This window comes from Hypomesus nipponensis, chromosome 3, assembly GCF_054491055.1.
Source record: "Hypomesus nipponensis isolate SF chromosome 3, ASM5449105v1, whole genome shotgun sequence".
NCBI classification, from domain to species: domain Eukaryota; kingdom Metazoa; phylum Chordata; class Actinopteri; order Osmeriformes; family Osmeridae; genus Hypomesus; species Hypomesus nipponensis.
In genome coordinates this window covers 4,539,269-4,566,269 of record NC_140363.1, presented here as the reverse complement: position 1 = coordinate 4,566,269, position 27,001 = coordinate 4,539,269, and the positions used below count along the sequence as shown (strand labels likewise).

Genomic DNA, 27,001 nt, shown 5'->3' with positions numbered 1-27,001 from the left:
AAGCATCAATCATAAAGCAATTGCTTTATGATCGATGATTTGGTGTCAACCTTTTTACTGCCTAAGCATATGTGGCGCAGTTGCTCACGGGCACGTTACACTGCATGTTACACGTTACTATTTCAGCATAAGGCGCCTCCTCGGTCAATAGATAGAAAAGCAGCTGGTTGTGGAATGTCATCCTGCCACTTTTGGCATATACAATATTTGGTAGTAGGATAACCCTGTTGCATTCAAGGTAACTGGTGTTGGGTTCAAAGGTCAAAACAGGCATTTAGCCAATGGAGATAATGCAGTGATGACGGAGCAACTGTTTTGGGTCATGAGTCATGACCAATGAACAACAATAGATAAATAAGTGCTATTAACGCTTATTTACTAATACTGATGCTGGCTTTAGTACATTGGTGTCTGCGGAATGTTTGTTCTATTTTTATCCACTTACAGACCTTCAGGAAAAACATATTGAAACATTTTGAACATCTAGAATTTATTGAATATTCACAAATACAGAAAACACAAAGAGCTCAATAAGTCAAGTTGAATGAGAACAATAACAACTATTTTCGTAATAAGGATAATAACAATAATCATAAGTATATGAGGGTAGTTATAACAATACTTATAAGCTCAATCCACATGAATATATGTGAAACACATGTGATAATATAATAAATTATATTTAGAACATTTAACCTATCTGTAAAGCAGGGCAAAAATATTCACTTTGGAGTTACAACACAGCTGAGTAGCCCTCCAAACACATGTACTGTACAGTATACCTTGTAAGGGTTGCACGTTGCCTTGAATAAAACTTTATTGTAAAACCATGTGTGAGGAATGCCATTCAGTTACTTGACCATAACCATGGTTGCTATACTGCAACCATAACCCTAAAAGTTTAAGAAGATCAAATGTAAAAGTATTAAGTGGTTTCAAATATGATAGACCTTTATACAATTACCCAAGAACACATTTTGGGATTAGTTATGTAAAACTAAACTTTAATGGCTGTGATGGGTTTCATTTGGTCTGGCTGAATGAACTCTCAGTATTTGCCCAGCGACCTCTAAGGGTCTGGTGGTATTCTGGGCACAGAGTCTCCATTCACCATGATCGGCCAGCAAAATGGACACAAACACAACCACGCAAAAACAAACAACCAATTAGGATGTCTGAGATGCGGCACCCGAAGACGATGCCCACTGAGTGAAAACCTGATCGTTGTGTTCTTTCAAAATACTGTGCTTAAGCCAATACGCCAATTCACAACCAGGGAATTCTATCATCAAACACACAGTGTACTTTGCTTTTATGAAAATATATATTGCAATAGGCTTTAAGTCCAGCATCACAGATCTTGTATTGATCGTGTGATGACTGTAATGTTTCCAGGTTGCAGATGAAAGGCACACCCACAGGATAGCACCTTGACAATACAATAGGTCTGAGTTCTTCTGGAGGATGTCTATGGGTCAGAAACCTTCACTTTAAAGTTACAACCGTACAGTTTCAGATCACACACCAAAAACATCTCGAGGGTGTTTGCATTACTGACAACAATTGTTAAGGGGTCACCTCCTTCCCCTGTTGGCATGATCCATTCTTTGTATGAAAAACAACAATGAGCTATCGTGTAAAAGTCACAACAAAGATGATCGGTACGTCAACAATAAATTGTATTTCTTCATAATTCTCCTTACGTTAGAGGACATGGACAGTAATACAAAACTACCAAGACTCAGTCACCTATAGTATGAGAGCTGTTATTGAGCAAGTTGCAGTAGCACCTTATTTAAATAGCCTGTGTGACACCAACCATCTTCATTGTCATGTATCTCCTTCAGTTCACATTCATGAGTAGCAGTTTGAGCCGCATTAGCTGTGTAATAGTTGTAGCAGAAGAAAGGCATTCTCTAAGGGAAGGAGGGAAGGAGAACAGGCTGAATAAAGGCTTGCTTCAAGCCGGGTATTGAAGTAAACTGTGGTTATACAAACGAGATAAGATTCACGCAAGCTAAGCCACTGACTGCATCTCGTTGACATTGAGGGAAATACAGAGCAACACAGCTGAGCGTCCAGGGCTTCCTGTCAGGGGTCATGGCAGCTGTCCACCACTCCTCATTAGCAGCGACACAGAGCCATGTTGTGTTCCCGGTGCTCCCCCTGCTCAAGCAGCAGTGCACTGTCACTTGGCTTACGCTTAAGGTTTATGTGACAACAATTGTTTATCGTCGTGTGCGTGTATATGTGTGTGTGTTTTAAAGGGTATTTATGTGGGAAATGCAACAGTTGACGTGACATCCCAGGAACCCTTTCTGCCCTCAGACGACTCCTTTTAGTCAAACTACAAACACATTACTGCCCCCTGGTGGCAACACTTTTCCTACACATTTTCTTTTTTTCCAATGGTATCCAAAGAGGAATGTAATGTAATGTGTCGTTGTTCGTTTTTATGCAACATAATGAACAGGGGCGGATTTGCACTCTACATCTGCAGTCCAATGCTCTACCACTGAGCTATACAGAAGCATGGCTGACATCCCATAATATCCTCAGCAAAGCGAGTAGAGAAGAAGTCTTGATGACCACAAAGGTTGTATTGGTTGACTGTTTCCAACCAGCTGCATAATGTGAAATGTAGAGATGACAAACACAACCAGAGTTCCACTCGTTTGGAAGTCCAAACGTGGTTACACAAGCATGGTGGAGCCGGAGTCTGTTGGGGCAGGACGTGCGCCGCGGGGAGCAGAGAGCAGGGCAGGAGAGGGGAGATGAACGTGTGGTTTTCTGGGTGAGACTGTACAGGGGAGAGCTGTCCTGCTGCCTAACACACTGAGCCAGTAGGATCTGCTTCTCCAGGGGTGTAGAAGTCAGGGATGGGAAGTCCAGTGTGCAGGGTCACCTGACAGGCAGAAGAAGAAGAAGACCAAGATCACATTCACTACGTTTTTTTAAATGAACCAACAGTTACCGGAACACCTTCATTTCCATGGCCATTTCGGAAGTGAATTGAATCCTTATACAAGCTTATGTGTTCACTGCGTTTCATGACAACCATCTTTGCTACACTAACGCCAACCCGAAGTAAAAAAAAGAAAAATACGTGTGTCAATTGTATTTTGTGACCACCAGGTGGCAATGTTCTCTGATGATCCTGCAAGGCCCCACAACCCCTCCTGCAGTTTCAAGGCATCAGCAAGCTTGTCATTAACTGTGGAGCTGAATGCTAATGAGTCCTCTCTCCACAGGGAGCAATAACTTCATGAATATGAATCAACTCTGCAGTGTAGATAACCTCTGTAGACCTTTCTCTCTGGGTTCCCAAGGGACTTGAGGCCACAACCTTGACACTGACAGACAGTTAGGGACAGGGCTAGTGGTGTTCTTCCTACAATCTGTTGAGGCTAGTGTGTTGAATTAGCTAAACTCTCTCCTCAGTATAAGCCCATGCCACAAGGGCTAGATTTCCGGTGGCATAGCTTGATAAAGAAGAATATGTGAGGTTCTTAGTTATGTTTGTAAAGTCATCCATGGTCAAAAGCAGGAGCAGGCAGGTATGGCAGGAAGGGAACCTGATTAGTGATAACACCTGGAACACGAAAGTTGCCTGGACATTGCACACTCGGTTGGGGCTAGGTTTAGCTGTTGCATCTAGGTCGGGCTGGCTGGTCGGGGCTAGTGGTCGGGGCTAGCTGGTAGGGGCTAGCTGGTCGGGGCTAGTGGTCGGGGCTAGCTGGTCGGGGCTGGCTGGTCGGGGCTGGCTGGTCGGGGCTGGCTGGTCGGGGCTAGTGGTCGGGGATAGCTGGTAGGGGCTAGCTGGTCGGGGCTAGCTGGTCGGGGCTAGTGGTCGGGGCTGGCTGGTCGGGGCTGGCTGGTCGGGGCTGGCTGGTCGGGGCTAGCTGGCTAGTCTGGGTTACCTGGACGTTGCGGTTGAGGCTGATGGCGGGGAAGTACTGTCCCTCCAGGGCCTCGAAGGCCACAGGCCCCTGCTGCTCATCGTTGATGAGGAAGATGAGGATGCCCCTGGTGAAGTCCAGTAGCACCCCCACTGTGGAGCCCTTACCGATGCCCCCGTCCGTCCTACACACACACACACACACACGTACACATGAAACATCATTCTAAGACTTTACTATTAAAGTCTATACTATTGAATACTACATTTCCCCAAACTACAAAACACAACACTTAGTTTCAAACACACAGCCTCCTACTGAATCCATTCATGTGATAACGTCATACCTGTTGGTGTGGGAGTTATTGTGCATGAACCAGGAGCGGTTGTTGTCCACATACATGGCCCAGGCCTTGTCATCCTTCCCCAGCATCACATCCTTCAGGACGTCGCCGCGCGCAACACCGAAGGCAGGGTCCGGGTGGTTGTCGTAGCGATCCACCGTCATCTCCCAGTAGTGGACGCCCCGGGAGAAGCTGCAGTTGCCCATGACAACCCTGTCGTCGTAGCTGTTGCACGTTATCGTCAGGTTGTCGTTGGAGAAGATGATGTCGGGGTGGGCGGAGGCGGGGTCAAAGGTGAACCAGGCGACTACAGTACGGGAAACACAGGAGCCCGGGTTAGCTTCCTCTTCTGAGCCACAGGTCAAAGGTGTGAACAAAAACATGGTGTGAACATGGGCGTGGGTGAAGAGAAACTACGAAAGTGTCAACGCCATTGAGAATGATCCAAGATGATCTACAGTGTTACGAATGAATCCGTGTGCATGTAGAGAAACTCGTAATCGTATCAAGCACATGTGCACTGGCAAACACATTTGTTTACATGATGAATATACTACATTTCTGAAAGATTTCACAAGATGGGTCAGGTGAGGTGGATCAACACTCTGAAGTGAGGGGTGAGATGGGCTCCTGGACTACACACAGAGTTCTGGAACAGTACGTATTTATTATGTAACAACAACATGTTGAGTCACTACATGCAAGCAGAGAGTGCATGAGGATGAAGGAGAGAGCAGTTGCTACCTGGGTATATAGATAGTTGGTATAATTGAATTCACATGAAGTATGAAGTCATATTAAAATGATTTCTGGCTGTCCCGATTTTTGGCTTCAAATTGAACTTTCGTAGACTTGTCTGTAGCCACAAATCAAACTATTCTAGCTCACTGCCCGCTCCTTGGTCCATCTTATGGAGGTGACATCTCTGAAGTCGTCAGCTGCGACTGAGACTGAGCTATAGGAGAGGAGACGTTCAGCAGTCACAGGGTTGGAGTGGCCCCTCCATACCTGTAGCTAGAGTCGGAATATCACATGGAGGAAGTCCAGCTGAAATGTGAAATACAGGGAGAGATGGATGCAGCAAAAGAGAGAGAGAAGAGAGGGAGGGAGTAAGAGAGGGACGGAGTAAGAGAAGGGGGAGGAGGGGGAGGTGGGAAGCAAATGGGGGAAGGTTGTGAAGGGGAGAGGTGGGGGTGAAAGAGAAGCACTTTTGATCAGGGAAGCTGGCCAAAACACAACGGGGAAGATTAGAGCATTTTCCTGGACAGCCACTCCTCAGCTTTCAAGTCCAAACTTCCTAAAAACCTGTTTAAAAGGTCAACTTCTCCTTAAAGATACAGTGCTGCATCTAATAGCAGTTGTTCTGTTATGGCAGAATACTGAGGGGCTGACAGGTCTACTGAATGACACAAGCTTCCCTATCCAAGCAGAGTGGCATTTTGAACAACAGCACAGTCCAAAAAGTGAGGCCTTGTTTGCTCATATTTTCATCCTATGACAAACTTCTATGTGAACGATCTAACGAAGTCCAACAATGATTCCTCCCCGATGTTCCGTTCCAACCAAATTCTTCCAATTGTGTTTAGTACATTTGGAAGAATTTGGTTTGTCGCACTTATTGAAATCAGTCACATTTTTTACATGATCAAAATACAGTCCTTCACTTTTTGGAGGGTACGTCTTTCACAGGGAACGTGGAGAAACACACACACACAACTTGATGTTTTCCCACGTTCCCTGTGAGCTATCTAGAGGTGAAAACAGACAGGCAGGTGGGCTGTATGCAGTATGTGGCGTACGTGGGCTGCTCTCTGGGTGATGTGGACACCGAGTCACAAGAGGAGCACTCACTCTCTGAGGTCTGCATGACCAGGGTTTTGCTGTACTGGCCCACGCCGCTGTCGTTGTAGGCCTTCACCCTGGACTTGTAGGTGCTGTTGAAGTGCAGCCCGTCCACAGTACACATGGTCTCCGTCCCCACGTACACTTCCTGTCAAGACACATGACACCACAGGAAGCGCTGTCAGCACAGCGCAAGCTCACCTCGGAACAGGCGTCGTCGCGGAGATCGCAGCAGAACCCCCCCTCGCCAAATGCACAGATGAAAGAGTTCTGAAAGGATGTTCTTTAGCGCCAAACAAAAAAACAAACTGTTTGATCTATTCCGAGAGAAGATCCCGCTGGGTTACAGCAGGGATATAAGAGTTAGTACGCTAGAACGCTCTATACAAACAGCCCACAAAAAAACTATACATAGACCCTTGGTCTGAGTTCAGAGTAGAGCTAGCTGAAGCACTGGCAATCCTGTGTTAGTCCCAGAGCACAGGAAGCCCCCCCTCCTCCCACTTCCTGCGTTCATCATATTAGTCTGGAGATGTTTGTTCATCATCTGAGTCCTGGAAGAAATTCTATCACAATGAATGCTAATATCACTGGAGATGGATCCGCCACTCTCTGAGGTGGGACTCCTCTCGGACCTCGGGTGTTAATGTGAGGCAAGGTGCTCATTTAGCAGACGCTTGGATCCAAACCAGCGTACACGAGGGGATATGAAACCGGGATCTTTTGATCTGCAGCCAAATGCTCTACCACTGAGCTGTACCCACAGTGACATGACCAACTGTGAGGCCCTCGTAGACAGAGCTACACAAACACGATTTAGATTTGCTCCAAGCTACTGTGTGTTCTTGTGTGTGTGTGTGTGTACCTCCACATCCCTCTAGCTCAGGAAGAGAAGTTTGAAGGAGCTCTCCTCCATGTGTGCTGACAGGGATCTGTTCCGCACCTGTCAGGGCCGGCAAACCACAGACGGCCAAAGAAGCTGGAAGCCGTGCCGCAGCGACACGACTACAAGCATTTGGCACATGCTCCTCACCAATTAGCACCCAGCGAGCCGTTCTGGGCGTGTGGCGCTGTGAGTGAACTACCCCCTCCGTGCGAAGTGGGGGGTAATTAAGATGGAGGGGTGAAACTGATAGGGTCTCACCCACCGGGACACTGAGAGGCATGGCAAAGAAGGAGCCAGGTAGCTTATCGTAGCGTAACCAAAGTCAGGGTCAAGCTGGCTCCAAACAAGGTCATTGTCTGCCCCCCCCCCCCCCCCCACTCCAGATACCCCAGCCAAGTGTGGAGCCTGTGAATGGAGAGCTGGGAGCCTCCATGGTATCAGTTACAGCTACCTTATTCTCTTCCAGCGAGGCTTTGAGGCTAGATGACTGCAGCTTTGATGTTGAGAATGGACTTCCTGTGGGACCATGTTTGTAGTTTGATGTTGAGAATGGACTTCCTGTGGGACCATGTTTGTAGTTTGATGTTGAGAATGGACTTCCTGTGGGACCATGTTTGTAGTTTGATGTTCGGAGCTGACTTTCTGTGGGACCGTGTTTTGTAGTTGGATGTTGGGAGCTGACTTCCTGTGGGCACTCCACAGCTGTCAGCTGCATCCCAGGGCCCTCTCCTCCTGACACCAACACCATTCAATACCCCGCCTGTCACATGACCCCACCGCGATCAATCAGAGCTCTGCATCGCAGTGCTATATCTACATAACACCACACCACACTGTCCCCCATCACCCTGGATCAGGGGGCTAAACAACAATGCTTGGCTTTCACGTTCTCCTAGCTGCACTGGTCCCCTCCCCCCCACCCCCAAAGACACACTGCCCCCCTGCCCCCCCCCCAGCACCCAATGAAGGCATCTTTGTGTGCACAGCTCCAACAAAGAAGGTCACTGTTGTGGACCAGGTGAAGGCTGCTGCATGGAACCCTGTCTGGGTTTTACGTCGTTGCTTTGACATGCAAATGCAGCCTATAACATGAACGCTGCTCGGGCTCTGGAGGTGACTGGTTCCCAGCGTGGTCTCCGTGGCAGGGGACAGGAAGTGTGTGTTTGGGGAGGACTCCTACCCTGAACTGGCCTCCATTGCCGTCGTCCAGCTCGAGGATGTATCCGTCCACGGCGATGGTGGAGAGAGGTGGCTGTTTCCATGACAACGTGGCGCTGTTGTTCTGAGTGCAGCATTCCTCCAGCTGGAGCATAGGGGCAGCTGGGACTGAGGAAGAAGACGGGACAGATCAACACACACACTCACTAATACACACACTAATACACACACTAATACACACACATACAAATACACTGACACACACATTAATACACATACACAAATACATACACATACACACACAAACCGACTTTCTACCCCATCCCCCCCACCCCCTCACACACACACACCCTCTACCTTTCATCTGGACAAAGTCCAGCTGGTGGATGGTCTGAAGAAGGGGGCTGCTGTCCAGGGTGAGGTCAAAGTCACTGGTCATCCTGGGGGTCAGCGTGCCCTTGCCCCACTGGCCCTCCGTCATGTGCACCCTGCGAATCAGAGCGTCCGAGATCTGGGGGGGGGGGTTTGAGGAGGAGGAGAGATGAGTGGGGGAGAGAGAGGGAATGAGGAGAAGGTACTGGAGTCAGATGACAATCTTATCTCATTCACATCTCTGTCTGACAGAGAGAAAAGGCAGCTTCTACATTCTACATTCCTGGCTGAGCTTGAAAGCTTAAACAAGCATGAAATCCTGTTAGCTTCGCTGATCTAGCCACAGGCCTGTGTCCCAGCACCATCAGATATGATCAGCTATGTCTCCACATACACACACACACACAATCATGCACAAACACACAGACCCAACATCATTCACAAAAGTGCACAGTCACACACACACACACACACTCACACACACACACACACACACAGTCACGTGTGTGCGGAGGAGGATATCTGGGGTGGGTGAGGAGGACGTGAGGACGACCCTCGCTGGGCAGGTGCGGGTGTTCCCTGACCTGCAGGAAGCCGCTGGGGTCGTTCTCCTTGATGACCTCCAGACAGTACTCCATCAGGCCCGTGGTCTGGCGGAGCTTCACCGTGCAGTGGGAGATCTGGTCCCTCACCACCTGGAGGGGGGGGGGAGTTATAGCAGAGAAGGAAGGGGAGAGATGTTAGAAGAGAGGAGGAGGGATAGGGATGTTAGAAGAGAGGAGAGAATTAGAAGAGATCTAAGCCCAATTCCGCCACTATGGCTGACTCGTCCCCATTCAACTGATGTCCGACTCCTCTCTCATCAACACATCTAAATAACATTTCTGGACTAGGGGTTGCTAGGTAACAGCGACTTCCCTGCTTCCATCAAAACGGTTTCTGGGCTGGGGAGAAGAAGGAAAACAGCAGAACCCTAAACAGTTCTTCGAGATGAATTGGGCGGGAACAGAAGGGATAATTAGGTTAGGCTGGCCGTCACAGCAATGCTGGGGCATACACACCCACACGTTATCACAGCACATGCTGTCAGGGACCAGGCTGAATCCTACTGGTTCATTATGTAACCAGGGGGACGCCACAATCTCACTGCTGCTTTTACAGACTGTGGGGACAGAGGGAGAAAGATAGAAAGACAGAAAGAGGAAAAAAAGGAAAGAGAGAGACATGCAGAGTGAAAGAGGGAGAGAGAAGATAAAAGAGAGAGACTGAAAGAGACAGAGAGAGACAGAAGGCAGATGGGTTGCTGGTAGAGAGTTGTGATCCCACCCTACATATAGACAAGGTTTGATTGTGGTTCATTATGTATGCAGAGTGACGTCACATTCTCACTACAGTTTTTACAGACTCCATGGTGTGTTTCAATTCAAGCCCTGCGTATTGTTGCTTTTGACTCCATAAACGTTCCAAGTTTGTCAACTTTTGAGTCAGTAAGGATATGCAAGTCCAGTCAGAGCACCAACGTGTTAGGACTCCTGCCCAGTAGCCTATTGGTACAAACACTGGAGCAGGCCCACTCTATGTGGACAAATCCATAAAAACACGCTGTAATGAGAACCAGGGTGAGGGTGGTGGTGGTGACCCAGCTCCCCCAGGGCAGTGTTGATAGGGACTGAGTCTGTGTGGTTCTGGCCCGGCCTGTCAGCACCCCTGCAGTGGGCTGGCTCCCATCCAGATCCATGGGGATCTCCACTCAGGCGCTGTCTGTCTGAACCAAACGGCTAAACCCTCTACGATCTCCCCCCACACCCTCCTCCTCTTTTTCCTTTTTCTCCTCCTCCTCTTTGCCTCCTCCTCCTCTCCTTCCCCAGGATCTACTCAGTGATCTGCTGACCGGGCAGTTTGAGCCCTCTGCATCCCAATCCTTTAGGCAGACATCTCCCCTCAGCTGGAGACAGAGATATGAGAGTGCCACCCTCCAACCCCCTCCAGATGATCTGTAGATGAGTGTGGGGCACAGTCATTCATCTGAGTTGACCACTAAAGAGGAAATTCAGTTTGAACAAGATATGATAACTGAGAGAGAGAGAGACAGAGAGAGAGACAGAGAAACAGAACAAGAGAAAAAAGGAAGAGAGAGAGACATAAATAGAAAGAGAGATTGATGGAGACAGAAGGAGAAAGGCAGATGGGGAGCTGGTGGAGGGTAAAGGAAGGGGACTGAACAATTTAAGTGGGCCATAGTCTCTGCAGAGGAGGAGGGAAAAGAGGGAAGACGGAGGAGGGACAGGGGGAGGAGAGGGAGGAGAGGAAGAGGGAGGAAAGAGAGGAGAGGGTGTAGAAAAGGAGATGACGGAGGAGACAGGAGAGGGAAGCAGGATAAGGAAAGGAACTGGTCATCTAGAAAACATTCTGGGTGAGGCTGGGTGACAAGCCACCCTGGCCCACTGGGAACCCTAACCTAGTCCAGAGAAGAGAGTTTAATGGCTGGAACAATAGCAGAACAATGTAGAACTACAGAAAAACAATGGTAGAACAATGTAGATCGATGGCTGGGGTGGAAACTCGGACTCTCGCATCTCTCATACGTGTTAAAGAAGACCCTTCAAACCAACGGGACACATACCAATTCCATGTAGAAAGTACAGCACAAGATCAAGGATAAGAAGCGCAGAGTTCTAACAGCAGCACTGCTTGTTGACAGTCTGGAATGGTCTGTGTTTAGCAGTCAAAACAACCTGCAAGGGTTTCATTGTGTGAGCAGCATGAACCGGTATCAGACCAGGCCTATGCGTTCATGGTTCTGCAGGGTGTTGTGTATTCAGTATCTCTGTAATTGCTTTGCCATCCCCCCCCCCCCATCTCCCACTCTTGGTTGCAGTTATTAGTCCACTGCGACACTCAGGGCTCAGGAGGGTAGAGCTGCAGTCTCTGAAACAACTTAACGGCAGCACTGGCTCCAGTCCAGGTACGAGTCTCTCTCTATTTCTCTCTTTCTTCCTACCTTTCTGTCTCTGTCTCTTTCTGTTTACATCTCTTTCTCTCCCTCCCTATCACTCTTTACACCTATACCTCTCTATAATGCCTTGGAGATGCTGAATATGAAAGTCCGATGAGGCTGGAAAGAGAGGCTGGTAAGAGAGGCTGGTAAGAGAGTTTATGGCCTGGACGCTATGATACAGTGACTGTTGTTACCAAGACAACACGAGAGTCCCTCTGAAACACCCGTCTGACACAGACTATACTGACGGAAATGTAAACATGCCGGTTTGATCCTTTTCAGAAGGCAGACCCCTGGCATCCCAAGGAGGCCAAACAGACAGGGAAAGAGGTTGCCGCACACGCTGGCCTTTCTGCTCAACAGGGATTGGTGGAAAACGCTCGTTGCTTCTGATAAACATCCCCTGGCGGCTGACGAGAACGATGCCTGACGCTCGCGCCGCAAGAACGAGCCGTCTCCCCAGCACACCTGCTGTTCCCCTGAAGACGTGAGGTCGATTGTAGTCCTCCTGCACCGTTACAGATCACCTTCCGTGGTGTGAGGCGGGGCAGGGGAGGGATGAGAGGAAGTATCGGGGGGTCGGGGGGGGGGGGGAGTCGGGGGAGGAGAGTGAGGGGCAATGACGGAGCTCGATCCTGGCAGGGTGTTGGGTGGCCGGCACAAGCACAGCGGACCGCAGGAGGCGCGGCCACGGGTTTGTTCCTCCAATCGCTGCTCCGTACGAGGAGTATGTGTGCCCTCTGCCAGGTGCTGCGGAGCACAAGGTCTGCACCAGGACAGCTGCTCCACTGCGTCTACAGGGTCTGACTGGATGGCGGCCAAGCAATCTTAGCATGGCAATGTGTGTGAGTGATTCAATAAAGGGAGGCTGGACTGTGGGGGCGGGGGGGGGGGGGCGCACCCGTTCGAAGGCTTTCATAATTTCTCGGCTTGACAAGCTGCGGGCCGCCTCTTCTTCTGTCTTCTAAACTAAACAGGCTGTCGTCTCTGTCTCAACGAGGGGGAAAAGAAACCTGACTCATTTTCCTGACGGCTCGCGCCTCCGCACAGCGCCCGAGAACAAGCTTGACACGTTCCCGCCTGGTCACCATGGAGACAAGCCTCTGGCATCAGTGGTCCTGTATGGGGGACCGGAGGAGAGGAACAGGGGAGAGAAACAGAGGTGAGGAGGAGAGGAGAGGAGAGAAGGGGGGAGATGAAGGAGACCCAAAGAGAGAAGAGGAACAGAGAAGAGGAGAGGAGGCTCGCTGAGAAAGAGGATCGATGCCAGCCAAGCAAAGCCCTGCCCAGCGATCCTGAGGCTTGTTCCGAACGTGTTGTGAGACGTTACACAACAACACCAACACGCAGCCAGCAATTCATCTCCATTCAACTGCATTCGAAATCCATGTCTGGGTAGGACGATGCAGAAGCACATTACGTTTACCTAACAGATATGTACTTGTGCTACGATCCAACAACTGCATTTGGAAGCCAATATACCCGGAGTTCTTTCCCTCCACCGTGTAATCAATATGATAGATTGCATACAAATCTGCACTCCATCCAGATTAGTGAGTGTGTGAACTGTACAGCAGTCAGGCGCTAATGAAGCGGACGACACCCTGTCGTGGTGTGTGCGTGTCTGTGTGGACACACTGAGGAGCCGAGCCGTTTCAGGTTAGATGAAGCCCAACAGCCTCGGCCTGAAAGGACCCAGACTTGTTCAAAAGTATAGAACATACTCTGCAAGGGCATAAACAGAAGCCTGGCGGGGTTTGTGTTTGTGGAATGTCTTCTGTGTGTGTGTGTGTGTGTGTGTAGAACATCTTTGTTCTGCGTTGCTCATCGCTGTCTGCAGGCATGATTCATGGCGTTGCTGGCTCCTGCCTCAAAAAAACCATCGCCTACTGAAGATGAAGTACATACGCCCACTTGCTTCATTTTGTAAAACAATATGCATGCTTGAGTGTGTGAGCTCGTGGGTGAGCGAGTGCGTGAGTGCGCGGGTGAGTGTGTGTGAGAGTATACTATAAGTGTGGGTGGGCGTGTGTTGTGAGCATGTGTGAGTACGTGTGGGCTCGTGTGTGCGCGTGCGTGTGAGTGTCCAGAACGTCCACACTAACGCATGAACATGATGTTTCTCTCGCCACCCACACGTGTGAGCCGTCATTTCAAAGAGCACTCACGTATGAAATTGGATGGCGTACAGGAGGGCAGCAGGACACTGCATCTCTGCCTGTCCTCTGGTGACACTCCTACACTAGACTGGAAAACAGCCGTGGCTAAATTCCGGTACAGTAAGCAACACCACCTTGATCGAGACATTGTTCTGGTCTTCTTTTGGAACATCCTGCCAAAATGTTTTCTAGGATCCATTGTTTGAAACAAGATACATCCATGGTCCAAACACTGCGGAATTCATGAGCTTAAAACAATATGTTGGCCCTGAAGTCTGAAGCTCTTTGGAGCTGTTTCATGACTGTTTCACACGTGTTTCAGGATTGTGTCTTTTCAACGTGGCCGCCGCCCACTCTCTCCCGGCCACTCACCTTCAGCTTGTGCTCGTGCTCGTTGTTGACCCGGGACAGCAGCTGGGCCTTGCGGCGGTTCAGTGCGTCGATGAGGGCGTCACACTGCGCCACCAGACACGCCTCAAACTCCACCCCGTTCTCCTGAGAGACAAACACACAGGGGCTGGGACCGCAGCACACACACAGACTGATACACCGACAGACAGACAGAGAGACAGACAGACAGACAGCTAGACTGATATATAGACAGGCAGGCTGATTTCGAGACAGAGACAGACAGATAGATACACTGGACAGAGAGACTCGTGCACACACAGGGGGATGATTGGTGTCTAACTATCATTTGGAAACAAATGCACATGCAGGTAAGGATAAACTCTCAATGTCTACAGAGACAGTCAGACAGTCAGACAGGCAGACAGGCAGACAGGCAGACAGGCAGACAGGCAGACAGGCAGACAGACAGGCAGAAAGACAGACAGACAGACAGACAGACAGACAGACATACAGACAGAGTGGTTCAGTGCCTCAGGGATCCTCACTAACATCAGGTGAAAGAGGATTACTGAAAGGCCAGAAAGCGAATACTGATATCCATGCATGTGCAGTGTCTGTTGTAAGACTGCATCCTACATGAGGAATTCAGGGTGTGGTTCTGGAGAGGAGGTCATTAACAACACAGACATGAGCCAGCCACTCATCAAAGTCTGTAAAGAATGAACGGACACTATTTTGATTGTGTAAAGTTCACATTTGAGTTACTCCAACTGAAATCCAAAGCTTAGAAATATTGAACTATGTTTGTTGACTTGATGACTCGTTTAATGAGTGGTGACTAGCTGCCATGACAGAGCTGATACAGACAGCCATGCTAAGCACAACGAGCCAATAAGATCAGGGCGTGACTGCATGATGAGCCAATAAGATCGGGGCGTGACCGCATGAGAAGCCAATGAGAACAATGTGACTGAACTCTGGGATAGGAACATTAGAGGCATGGTGTTTGTTGATATATTTGCTGTTAGGTATTCATTGTCTGAAATAAAATACCCATTTTACCCATTTAACCTTCCAAAATAGGCACAAGTGTCCCTCAAAATCCACTTCTGGTTTGCTTTGAGTCATCTGTTGCCATGAGGGAGGAGACCAACACCAGGGCCGGCCAGGTCTCCGGCGGTGCTGGGAGCCTTTATCCTCCATGTCTCCATGTTTAACCCTAAACATGCTGATGGTGCAGATTTGTCTGTTTGGAGATGTTTTGGGGAGTTTTTCCTTGTCTTCTTTTGAGGGTTGAAGTTGGACATAGGTGCTAATCTGTGGGTGTCTGTCCATAAAAGGCCCATATGAATCACAATTTATAATATTCATTAGCTTGGGTCTTAGTTGGTGGCATCGATGGGTGAAGCTCTTTGTGACACGGATTGATAAATCTCTACAAGTGGAACGCAATTCGGATTTGACTGTCCCACCTATCTGTCCTCCTCCCGCTCCTCTCCTCCTCCTCCTCCTCCTCCTCCTCCTCCTCCTCCTCTCCTCCTCCAGCAGGTGAACACCTCACCTTCAATGTTCCCCACCCTGACGTCACTAACGGTCGCCCGGGAGCATCGGCTGGCTGTGTGATGAGAAGAGACCAATCAGCATGGACATCTAATCCCCCTCCCCCCTCCCCCCTCGTAACCGGAGCATGGGCTTAACTCCTCTCTATGGAACAGGCTGTCAGAAGGAAAACTTCGCCACACGGCCTGGCCCCGGTCTGTGAGCGGTTTCTCTACAGCTCCGTCACTGCGTGCCTCTACAGTGTACTGGAGCCATGTTGGGTTTTGAAATCCTAACAGTGGCTTTGGGAATCCTTACATGTTCTCTCCAAGCGTAACTGATGCTTGAGAGACAATGTACATGACGACTGATGCCTCAGTGTGTGCTTGACATGTGTATCTCTTTCTGTCTCTCTCTGCAGCAATGTGTGTGTGTGTGTGTGTGGGGGGGGGAGGGGGGGGGGGACAGACAAGTCTGTCTCTGTCTGCCTCAGCAGCAGTGTGCAAGTGGTGGGTATTGTTCAGCCTTGGGAAGGGGTGAAGCTATGTTGAGAATGACTGGGATGGGAAGGCAAGCCAGATAGCTAAGAGCCACTGCTACATTACCGTGAAGAAGGGTAGAGAGGCTGGAGGGGGGTGATGGAGAGGGAGAAGGGAAGGACAGTACGGAGGAGTGGATGGAGGAGGATGATGGAGCAGGGGACAGATAGAGAGGGAGGAGGGTGATGATGGAGCGGATGGAGGGGGAAGGAGTTGAGGAGTTGTACCTGGATGTGCTGCACCATGTTCCTCAGCTGCACCAGGAACTCCTTGGCCTCTGTGGCCCGGTCCGACAGGATGTTAAGAGCCTGGGAGAGCTGGCCCTGCAGAGAAGAGGAGAACCAGGGTTAGAGACCTGGTTAAAGAGACAGTCTGATACGACACCGAGACTTTGTGGGTCAACAACGGCATCGTTAACGAGGGGTAAAGGGGAAAGGAGACACGGGGTCCTTGGCTTGGCAGGGAACCCCTATTGTGGGTTCCCATAAGTAATTAGTGTTGTTTTGTGTTTGAATAAAACATTTCCCAGGGCTGCTGCAACACCTGAGGGTAGACAGAGAGGGTTCTTGTCTAGCACAAGCCTACGTACTTACTTTCCATGATAGTCAGCACACACTCATCACACAAAGCAATATAATCATCTTCATGGAGGTCACGATACAAGATTTTGTAGCCCACAGCATTTTTATTGTTATTCTTACAAGCGTCCCATCCCCTTGATTCCACATGGGAGAGGGGTGACCTGAGAAGAGTGTCCTAATAGGCTCCACTTCCTGCAGATAACAGGAAATACCAGCAGCAGTCGTCGTGCTGACTCACTCACGGCCGTGTTTGGACAGCGGGGAGGAGGAGTGTGTGAAGCGGGGCTGTGTGAACGTCGAGGTCAAGGCCGAAGCCGTGACCTCCTCACAAAGCGCCGGGAGCCCCAGTCCGGTTGAGTGGATGGGAAAATCGCCAAGTGAGAAGCTTGTGGTCTTCTGGGAGAACTTAGGCGGAAAACAGGGGGGATCTACTTCATCCAGCCAGAAAAAAACACCTTGTTTCTGCCTCAAACCAGTGACTAGCTGGAGAGGAACCCTGAGAAAATAAGGCAGAGTATCGCACAGCTCTGTGTCAACCAGACTCTGAGAAGATCCTGTCAGGCTGTCTACAGGGGCCAGGCTATGACCTTTAACCCCAGGATTTGGGAAACCCTGACAACAGCTGCTGAGAGTGACCCCATTGCACTATGGGTTTGTTCTCAACGACAGCTGAGCAAAGAGTAAACTTATACTTCAAGTCTGTACAACTTCCTGTATGGAAACTTGGGACTCGCATTCCAATACTCTGCATCCCCAATTATAGAACAGGTAATGATGAAGACATTCCATAACATGAAGCCTGCACAGAGAATGGTCAATGAAAATCCTTTTCGGGGGCTTAAATCTGGCGAAGGCATTTCAGAGAGAGTCTCATTGTCCCAGTTCTGCAAATCAATCAAGTCCCTTTCAAGCGGATCACCAAGCAGCCAAGCTGGTTTAGAGATCCTGTCAATCTCACTATCCCCCTCAACACATTCTCTCTGCTCCTTATCGCTGCTTCCTCACAGACACATCATCCATCAGCCCACCTTTCCTTTCATCCCTCTCTCTTTCATACATGTTTCATCTTCCCCACGCCGTCCTCATTTCCCCCTATCTCCATTTCCCTCTCACCCTTTTCTGTCTCTCTCTCCTCTCTCCCCTGCTGTCTCTCTCTCTCTCTCTCTCTCTTTCTCTCTCTCTATCGCTCTCTCCTCTCACCCCCGCTATGTCCCTCCCTCTCTCCTTCTCTGAACCCTGGTGGGTCGTTCAGGATGCTCTTGCATTGTTAACAGTCTCTGTGTTCATCGATAGGGCAGAGCCTCTCTGACAAAGTGCTGAAATTGAACGTGTTTGATTGTCTGGAGGCATTTTTCCGCAGTGTCTGTCAGAGAGACTGCCGACAGACTCCTGGTCAAAACGTGCCATGCAAGCTAAAGCCCCATGGTTGGTTTTCACCGCTGATGAGTACTGATAGCTTGGGGAGAGAGAGGCAGAGCCACCATGAACATAAGGTCCACACAGCCCTCAGTCTATCCACATGGGTGGAGTGGTGCTGGGGTGATGTAGGAGTTGCTGGGGAGGGGTAGGAGGGGATGGGGAGGGGTTTGAGGAAGAAAGTGTTAGGGAGATGGGGAAGGAGGTGCTGGGGTGGAGAGAGATGGAGGAGATAATGGGGAGAGGGAAGAGATAATGGGGAGAGGGAGTAGATGCTGGGAGGAGGAAGGAGGTGCTGGGGAGGGGGAGGAGGAAGGAGGTGGCAAGGTAAGCTTCCACTTCACACCAAGAGATCAACTATGACTTATGATAGGGCTTCACTGGAGAACTTTAAGCCTCTTCAGAAAGTGATTTATCAAGGGAATTAGTCGTGGTTTATTGTACACAAGGTTTCATCTCACAAACCTTGAAAATTTGCATTTTTATTTCATTTAGGGGAATGCGTGAGCGTGAGTAATGGGCTCGCCACTGTCTTCTGAGATCTATGCTTTCCTGGGATCCCTGCTCCGTCTGTCCTGGCATGAATACAACATGAGTTACAGTACGCTGGCCCTCAGGATAAGAGAAATCTCCGCCAGGAAAATGTTAGACATTTTGAAGACCACAGAACATTAGGGCGCTGATGGGGGTTTTGGAATGTTTGGAACGGAACCCAATCAGGGTTCTACAGTGGGGGCCGGAGGATGTCCCTGCTGTTTGGGTTTGGGGAGTGGTGGGGGGGGGGGGGCGCACCTTGTAATTAAGATGAGTGAAAACATGCGCTCCCCATGAATAATTCAGTCCGGGACCAGAGGGTCATCCTGCATGTTTCATGTGCTGGCTGCAGAGGAGAGAACAAGCCGATCTGTCACAGAGCAGTGACACTGTCAAGAGCTGTCACAGATCCCTTCGGCTTAAAAACTCCAAACAGGAAGTGTAGGCTGTTATACAGCGCAAGGACGGTAGGGAGAGGGAGAAATAGGTGGAACGTCACCCAAAAGCCCCGTGAGGATTAGTCAAATTTTGTCTGCTCTGTGAACTCATTAAGCATGACGGTGTCTCTAATGCCTGGGTTTTAGTCAGCACGCTGGAGTACAACAGTTCCAGGGCAAAGATAGCCTTCACACTCTCATGACCTATTTTCCAAAAACTACCTTTGAGAGGGAAGAAAATACACCCTCAGAAACAAACTTTTCTTTTTTAATCCTTTCTCTACTCTCTACTGCGCTTCCAGCAAGTGAAGAGACTCTTGGTGCTTAACCAGAACATTCTAACATTCAAAACTAATTAACTTTGGTGTGTGGACTAGTTATAGAAATTTAAGGTGTTTTTAAACACTTGAGTGTGTTCCCAAGGAGGAGCATACCACATCACTGTGATGGCTGCGGGCTGTTTGCACACTCCGCTACCCAGAGACAAAACTGTTTGAAATATTCATACTTCAACAGTCCTTTTGCTGTTCAGGGAAGCCTTTTCTTGTTAACTAATTGAGAAAGCTGACATGATGAAATGCACCAGATCATCCAAGATTCAGCCCGCTTTGATACCTGAAGTTCAACAAGGCCCTTTGGAACCCTCTCCAACATACAATCCCCATGTGACTAATGCATGATTTATCTGTTTTCATCCGGTATAAATCAATAATGCACGTTGGAATCATTAACGATACGCACAGAAAGCCAAACACTCATGGAGAGGGCTCACACCAGAGAGCAACATGTTGAGGGAGCCAGGTGATGGACAGGCACCTGGGGCAGAGGAGCGGGAACTGGGACAGAGCTCTGCTATTCTGCTGAACACTGGCTCGGGCGGCCATGACAGGGCACAGCACATGGTCTGTTGACCTGATGTGCACAGGCAGAGAGAGGGAGAGAACGACAGAAAGAGACAAAGGGAAAGAAAGGACTGAAGAGAGGCCAAGAGACAGACACAGATAGACAGAGCACACATGTGGTTGCTATGAGGACGGAAGTCATGGAGACATGCTGTAGCTTGGAGCCCATTCAAGAAGATTCCCAGAACTGACTGGGAGAAAGTTCCCTAAGCTGACTGTAATCACATAAGAGATCCTTTAAGACCCCCAGCAGACCAAGATCACGAACGCTACACACGTGCCAACACACACACATGCACACACTCACACACTCCCCACTCACACAGGCGGTAATGACGAAAAATGAGGAGGATGATGATGCCAAAAACTATGAAGATGGTGGCAATGGTGACCATGTTAAGACAAGGCTCGTGATGGCAGCCCCTTGTAACATCACGCCACAACATTATTCTGGATATGGCGTCCCAGTTTTGCAGCAGGGTCCCACCAGGAGAGCATTCCAACTCAGTTCTGAACACCGTGAAGTCTCTGGGCCCACAGGACTGACAACAGGCTCGAGGTCGGTTACATTCTGCACACTCCACCTCTCCCTGGCCCTCAGCAAGCTGGAGCATTCAGCTGCTCTGACAGTATTAGCCAACGTTGTGGTAGCGGACTTTGTTCAAGAGCAGAGGTCGGGATTGTGATGCTCTGATGATGATAGAACGTTTGCTGTGTTACTCTACAACTGCACACAGTTGCACCTGTTTCTCTCTCTCTCTCTCTCTCTCTCTCTCTCTCTCTCTCTCTCTCTCTCTCTCTCTCTTTCTCTCTCTCTCCCTCTCTCTCTCTCTCTCTCTCTCTCTCTCTCTCTCTCTCTCTCTCTCTCTCTCTCTCTCTCTCTCTCTCTCTCTCTCTCTCTCTCTCTTTGTCTCTCACACCGTTTGTTAATCTCTTGACACGGTGTGAGACATCTTACCCCTCTCTGAATAACTACATTCTCTTCTTCTCTTCGTCCTCATCACTGGAGCAGCCCACTAACGATCCATAGCAATTAAACAGCTTCCTGTCTTTACCAATATGATAACTAGTTTCCTAGCCTGAAGGACAGTACTATTTATGTGTACTGACTGTGACACTATGAATAATGTAGGTCTCAACGGTCTGCAGGTCTCAACAAGTATGCAGGTCTCTATGAAGGTCTGTGAAAAGGTTTCTACGTAGCTCTCTATGCGGGTCCCCAAGCAGGTCTCTATGTAGATTTGTAAGTAGGTCTCTAAGTAGGTCTCTATGTAGGGCTCAAGAACGTCAAACAAAAGGAAATGAAAATGACCACCACAACCCCAATGCAACCCCAAAAAGGGGTATCCTGTGTGAATCCTACTGCTCATATTTCAGTTCTTCAGCACATCCACACTGCAGGAGAGCAGGAGGGTTCAAAGGATCCCTCCTTTGAACCCTGACTGACAGTCAATCCCATCACCCACTGTGGAGGAGGGGGGATGAGGCTGCGGAGGCAGGGGAGGATGTAAGGCTGGGGATGAGGCTGTGGTACAAGGCAGGGGAGGACGCAAGGCTTCCCTACATACTGGGCAGACAGAACGCCGGCAGCAGCATGTCCCCTGACCTCCTTCCACAGAGGACCTGTCCCCTCACCTCCTTCCACAGAGGACCTGTCCCCTCACCTTCTTTCACAGAGGATCTGTCCCCTCAGCTCCTTCCACAGAGGACCTGTCCCCTCACCTCCTTCCACAGAGGACCTGTCCCCTCACCTCCTTCCACAGAGGATCTGTCTCCTCACCTCCTTCCACAGAGGATCTGCTCCGAGCCCCTCAGAGGCCGTGCCAGACACACAGCAGCACTGAGGGGGAGGCTCACACATTCCCTGTATCTCTGCGTCTCTCCTCATTACATACTTTTGTATGTGGGGCACTTTGGCTTGTCTGTGTGTGTGTGTGAGAGTGTTTGTGTGTGTGCGTCGGGGGGGGGGGGCGGTCTCTCCGAGGGGCCCAGGGTGTCTGGATGAGTCTGGAATCAGTGATCTTTCTCGGGGATGGGTGGGTGTGAAGGGGGGCAGATGAAACACACAGCAACATGAAAGAGTGACAGATGAGGCAGCCAGTGGGAGGAGAGTCTCCGGCAAATTCTCCAAATGACAGGGCTCGGAAGCTGTTTCCTGCAGGAGCCGGAGAGAGGGATAAGACGGAGAAGGTCGACTGGGTTAGGAGCCAGAAACCTCTCCCAGGCCTCCCTCTGACTGTGGGAAGACAGTAAGTGGCTAATCTGTCTTTGTCTGTAATTGAAGCCAAACTAAATGAGACCCCCCCCCCCCCCCCCGACCCCGTTTCTGTTCGCCGACCTGCGCAACCGCGACCCTGCTGATCCTCAGGGCCATGCTAAGAGCTTTAACTAACTCTGCATCTCCTCCACTTAGTGTCTTAACCATCTCAGCCAGACGCCACGTAAAACACAGACAGGGAGACTGACACGGGTGTGTGGACTGGGGTTCCCCTCTGATAGACACACACCGACTCCCTCACATTTCCACTTGCCTCTCGTGACCGAAATTGACTTTGGAGACATGAAATTGATTTTGTGGCGTGGTTGACACACGGTTAAGATGGCACTGCCTGAGAGCCTGCCAGAGGAATCACAGACACCAGACAGCTAATGACATACATGGAACGTGGAGGGAGGACCAATGATGTGAATCACCACATATCTACACACACTAATGCCCCCCACACACCAATACACACATGCAAATGCAGATATATTCACACGCGCGCACACACACACACAGGAATGGAGGGAATGCTGACAAGCAGCTGGGATGTATTCCCCTGGAGATCTGATCTTGGTACCTTGGTACATCTGAGAGATGGGGTTGCTATGGCATCAGGTATGACTCTGCACTCTCTGACTCTAGAAAAACAGGAACAGGATCTGTCCTTTCTCTTTCACAACAACAACAGGAATGGTCCTGTCTCTATAACAACAGAAATAAGAACTCTATTGATATGTGTAGAACAGATATAAAACATGTATATAGATTTGAATGGTACAGATATGAGATGTATAGTTGAATAGAAATAGGCCATCTACATCCTGTCCATCACAAGCAAAGAGACTGAAGCTTTGACAGCCATGTCAAGATCAGTTAGAGATAGATGGAAGTCATCAACTTCAAATGGATTTGTGGCGTGTGTGTGTGTGAGAGACAGTGAGAGAAAGAGAGAGATAGACAGAAAGAGATGGAGAGAGACAGAAGGAGAGAGAAAGAGAGAGATGGAGAGATAAAGGAGAGAGAGGCGACGTATCTAAGAGCATGTGTGTTATGGAAAAGCCTTTCTCTTCCAATCTTCATGAGAGGCATGAGAAGGAATGCCCCCAGAATGCCCGTAAGGTTCAAATGCTGTCCATCCAATCAGCTGCCAGCTCTCCCTCTGCATGGCCATCTGTTACGACTCCATGCAACAGTTTCAGATGACAGGTCACCATGGCGCCTCGAAGAATAACACTGAAAGGAACAGGTGCCATGGAAACTAGAGGCAAGGAATCTATGACAATATTTATGGTCCTTGGAGAATTATTTCTCTCTCTGTTAGGATTGGATGACAGCAAGTGCATGTGACTGTGAATGACAGCTTTATTATGATCTTTGTGTTTTACACAAACCTAACTCCTATTCTGACCACAGATGCCTACGTATATGGAGTACTGGCTATTTTGGATGGAAGTGGTAGTTTGGGGGCAAACCGGATCTCCACTCTCTTGCTTAGAAAAAACACATTTTGTCTCCACAGTTGTGCATCTTCTTTGTTAGATATATACATACAGTGTTCTCTGTATCCATCGGGACCAACAGAGCGAGCTAGAATCCACTTCTTCTGTGGAACAACTCTCCACAGAATGTGCGTGGGTGTGTGAGTGGGTTGATGATAACGGCTATATCGAGCGCTCTCCAGACCGTTGTCCTCCCAGCATGCACTGGGAGCCGGGAGTGTGGAGGTGAGGACTGCTGGAGCTAAGGTATAGATTAACAGCACTAGCAGATCTGCCCTCTTAAGAGAGGGGGCTGGCTGCCCACAACAACCTGGTGCTTCCAAAATAGCATTGGCCTCGGAGTTAGCCTTGCCTCTCTGTCTTGCTACTGAACATCACATCGACATTACATGTGATCTGTCCTGCATCACATTTACATTACATGTGATCTGTCCTGCGTGAGTGTGTGTGAGTGTGTGTGTAAGAGAGAAATAATGTGTGCGTGTTTGTGTATGTGAGTGAGAGATAGAGAGATAATGTGTGTGTGTGATTGTACAAATTGGAAATTCAGTAAACACATGGTCAGCTGTGTGCATTTGATGCCATTCAAAACAGCTGAGAACCGAATAGAGAATGACATAGGTTTACACACTCCCTAAATAGACGACGGCCTCATTCATGTCAAGTGCTACTGAGCCCAATACTAAGTAGAGCACAGATGGGAATCCTTAGACATGTTTGGGCTGCTATACATGATAGCTACCTGATAGTACAGTCCAGACTGAGTTTAGGCTTCAGTTCAGACCTACAGCTGGGTGCAGGCAGCGTGCACTTGGCTTTCTTCGTGGACTGAATATCAACGAGAAATCCTACACTTCTGCGCGCCTCTGCACGTTACTGTGACAACTTATTACGCACTGGAGACATGGTCCCGCCGGCGTTTTGCGTATCTTCTCCTTGACAAATGTAATGCAGTTAAGTCTCACTTACAGTAGAATTGACAGTTTATCAGTTAATATCCACTAACGGACAAACAGCCTCCAATAAGTAGGTCAGTCTGATGCATACATCGAATGCGCACTTTTTAAAAACCCACTTTACCTTGTGCAGTTTCCACATAGCTCCTAGAGCCTTCACTTCATGTGTTCCGTGCTTTCCTTCCTCCAAACACTGGTAACAAACTGGCATCTTACACTGAACACAGTACATGCTTAGATTTTCGAGTTCGTGTTCTGTACAAGTGGATATCTTTCGGGGACTCGTCCGACGGCTTATCCGGCCCTGCGCTGGTGGTACCAGGCGGTGTTTGGCAAGAGGGCCGCGGGGGGGATGGCACCTTAAGCGACATGGATCGCAGTAGAACACGTCGCACTGCTCACACATCACGGTAGCCTCTTTGGGACTCTTCTCACACAGTTGACACTTCAGCGCCGCTGCTTTACTCTGCTGGTACCGATCGACCACCCCTTCCAGCACCCGGTTCTTGGGGAAACCGCGGAGCCCCCGGTCATCCAGAATTAGGCTACGATGGCACTGCGGGCAGGTGATGCAGGAATTGCGGGGGATAGGAGGAAGGGATCCGGGGTGTTGGAGCAAGTGGTGTTGCGGAGGGGGTTGTGGGACCGCGGGGGGGAAAACACGCACCCCGTTTGGGGATTTCTGGCAGGGGGTAGTCGGAGCACTAACGAACCCCCCATACGAGCCGTATCCACTGTCCGCTTCGCTATACAGACTCATTTTATCCAGGTCAAGGTAATCATAGTCAGAGACCCCGGAGCCGGAGGCACGACTGCTCTGAGGAGATTCGGCATCAGGGGTCTGCACTAAGATATTCCGAGCACAAGCCAAGCAAATGTTATGGGAACACGGCAGTATGATCGGCTCCCGGAAAAAAGATCCGCAGACAGGACATTTCAATTCTTCATCCATTTCATCCATGGCTGATTCTCTTCTTAGATTAATGTTTGCAACCGGTTAAGACAATAATTATGTAGAATGGTGTAGCCTAATGAGGCTGAATCAAAACAAGCTAATTAGGAGCACCGATAGATGTGTTCCCTGCAGCGTCTACAAGTGCGAATACAACCTTGGAAGGACAGACATCGACACAGAAGGAGGCAGGAGAAGCAAGACGACGCACCGTCAGCCAATAGACAAACAGTTTCATAAATGCCGGTAAATCCATTCTGCTATTGGACAAGGCAACTGTCAACCCATCGTTGTGGGCCAGTCAGATCTCAACAATGCTCAGAGGCGTTGAATAATAATAACCTACACGAGGCACAACATATTGATTAGCCTAGATCAAACGGACTTTATTAATCATGAAAGCGGAAATTTACTCCAGTAAATTGACAATGTGATTCTTTTTACGCCCATCAGTTGTTAATCTAACCCTGCAAGTTTTAAAATGTTGTTATTGTTGGACTATGACTATGTGACCCAATGGCAGGTCTACTGTAGGCTACCACAGAAAATACCACAGGAAATAGTTGCATTTCCATTAAACTCTAACCCATGAAATGCAACACTTTGCTGCAGAAAACAAAGGAAAGAGCCCCCTTGCATGCACCCACCATTAAGAGATGGAGAGGCTGCATGACAGTCTCAGGAAACTAAGCATATCTTTGGTCCAGTGCTACAGCCATTTCTAAAGTTTCCATGACAACACACTCTGAATATAGCCTTGGGCTTTAGGGGAGGGAGGCTCTTGAAAAAAGCGACATTTTGTAAGTGTTTACCCTTTTTGTGATTTATGTCTGTTCAAAAGGACTAGGACAAAAGACCCCCATTCCGATTGCTTTATTATATAAGTGACAATTCAATAGCCCATCAAAACGGTTATCTGTTGTTTCTGTCATACAAATTTAACAGGATGAGATAGCATTCGAGCAGTATGACCCCAAATGTTTAGCTCTCGATAAGAAAGTTTGAGTTCCACGTATTGTGGAGCTTACAGTATTGATTGAGAACCTAGTGAAAATGCTGTCATATTTTCATGTGAAAGCAATGAACCTTTTTTTTACTGGGCACACATGAAATATGCAACAACAAAAATTATTTTGGGATGTATTGTTGTCATGGTCCCCTAGGAGGATTCTGACGTGGCGTGTGAGCTCCCCAGTAGGGCCCCACTTCTCTCAGCTTCTCCTGCGACTTCCTGCTGGCTTGGTAACCAAGTAGCCAATCCCCTTCCATCTCCCGCATTCACTCTCTCAATCTTTTTTGTTGTTTCTACTGTAATCCTGCCAAAATAGACTGTACACGCTGAGCTCAGAAGGAAAATACTCCTGACAGATTT

The 27,001-nt window shown here is 49.0% G+C and overlaps 1 protein-coding gene across 1 annotated transcript; it reads right to left on the bottom strand.

Annotated features, from left to right (window-relative positions):
- Window positions 1-506: 506 nt before the first annotated feature.
- Window positions 507-25,657, bottom strand: trim9 (tripartite motif containing 9). The gene is made up of 10 exons (XM_084684610.1): window positions 24,802-25,657; window positions 16,314-16,409; window positions 14,030-14,152; window positions 9,085-9,195; window positions 8,486-8,639; window positions 8,151-8,296; window positions 6,094-6,232; window positions 4,246-4,549; window positions 3,921-4,083; window positions 507-2,905 (listed from the first exon to the last, which is right to left on the bottom strand). The coding sequence occupies exons 1-10, from the start codon at window positions 25,636-25,638 to the stop codon at window positions 2,828-2,830; spliced, it is 2,151 nt and encodes a 716-aa protein (XP_084540736.1). The 5' UTR covers window positions 25,639-25,657; the 3' UTR covers window positions 507-2,827.
- Window positions 25,658-27,001: the final 1,344 nt, after the last annotated feature.

What these genes read in the sequence shown, in the direction of transcription:
- trim9 (XM_084684610.1), bottom strand. Translation starts at nt 25,638, where the DNA reads ATGGATGAAATGGATGAAGAATTGAAATGTCCTGTCTGCGGATCTTTT. An exon ending in AGCACGAGCACAAGCTGAAG is followed by an intron (nt 9,196 to 14,029) that starts GTGAGTGGCCGG and finishes CCCCCCCTCCAG; the next exon opens with GTGGTGAGGGACCAGATCTC. An exon ending in GCAATGGAGGCCAGTTCAGG is followed by an intron (nt 6,233 to 8,150) that starts GTAGGAGTCCTC and finishes GTGTCTTGACAG; the next exon opens with GAAGTGTACGTGGGGACGGA.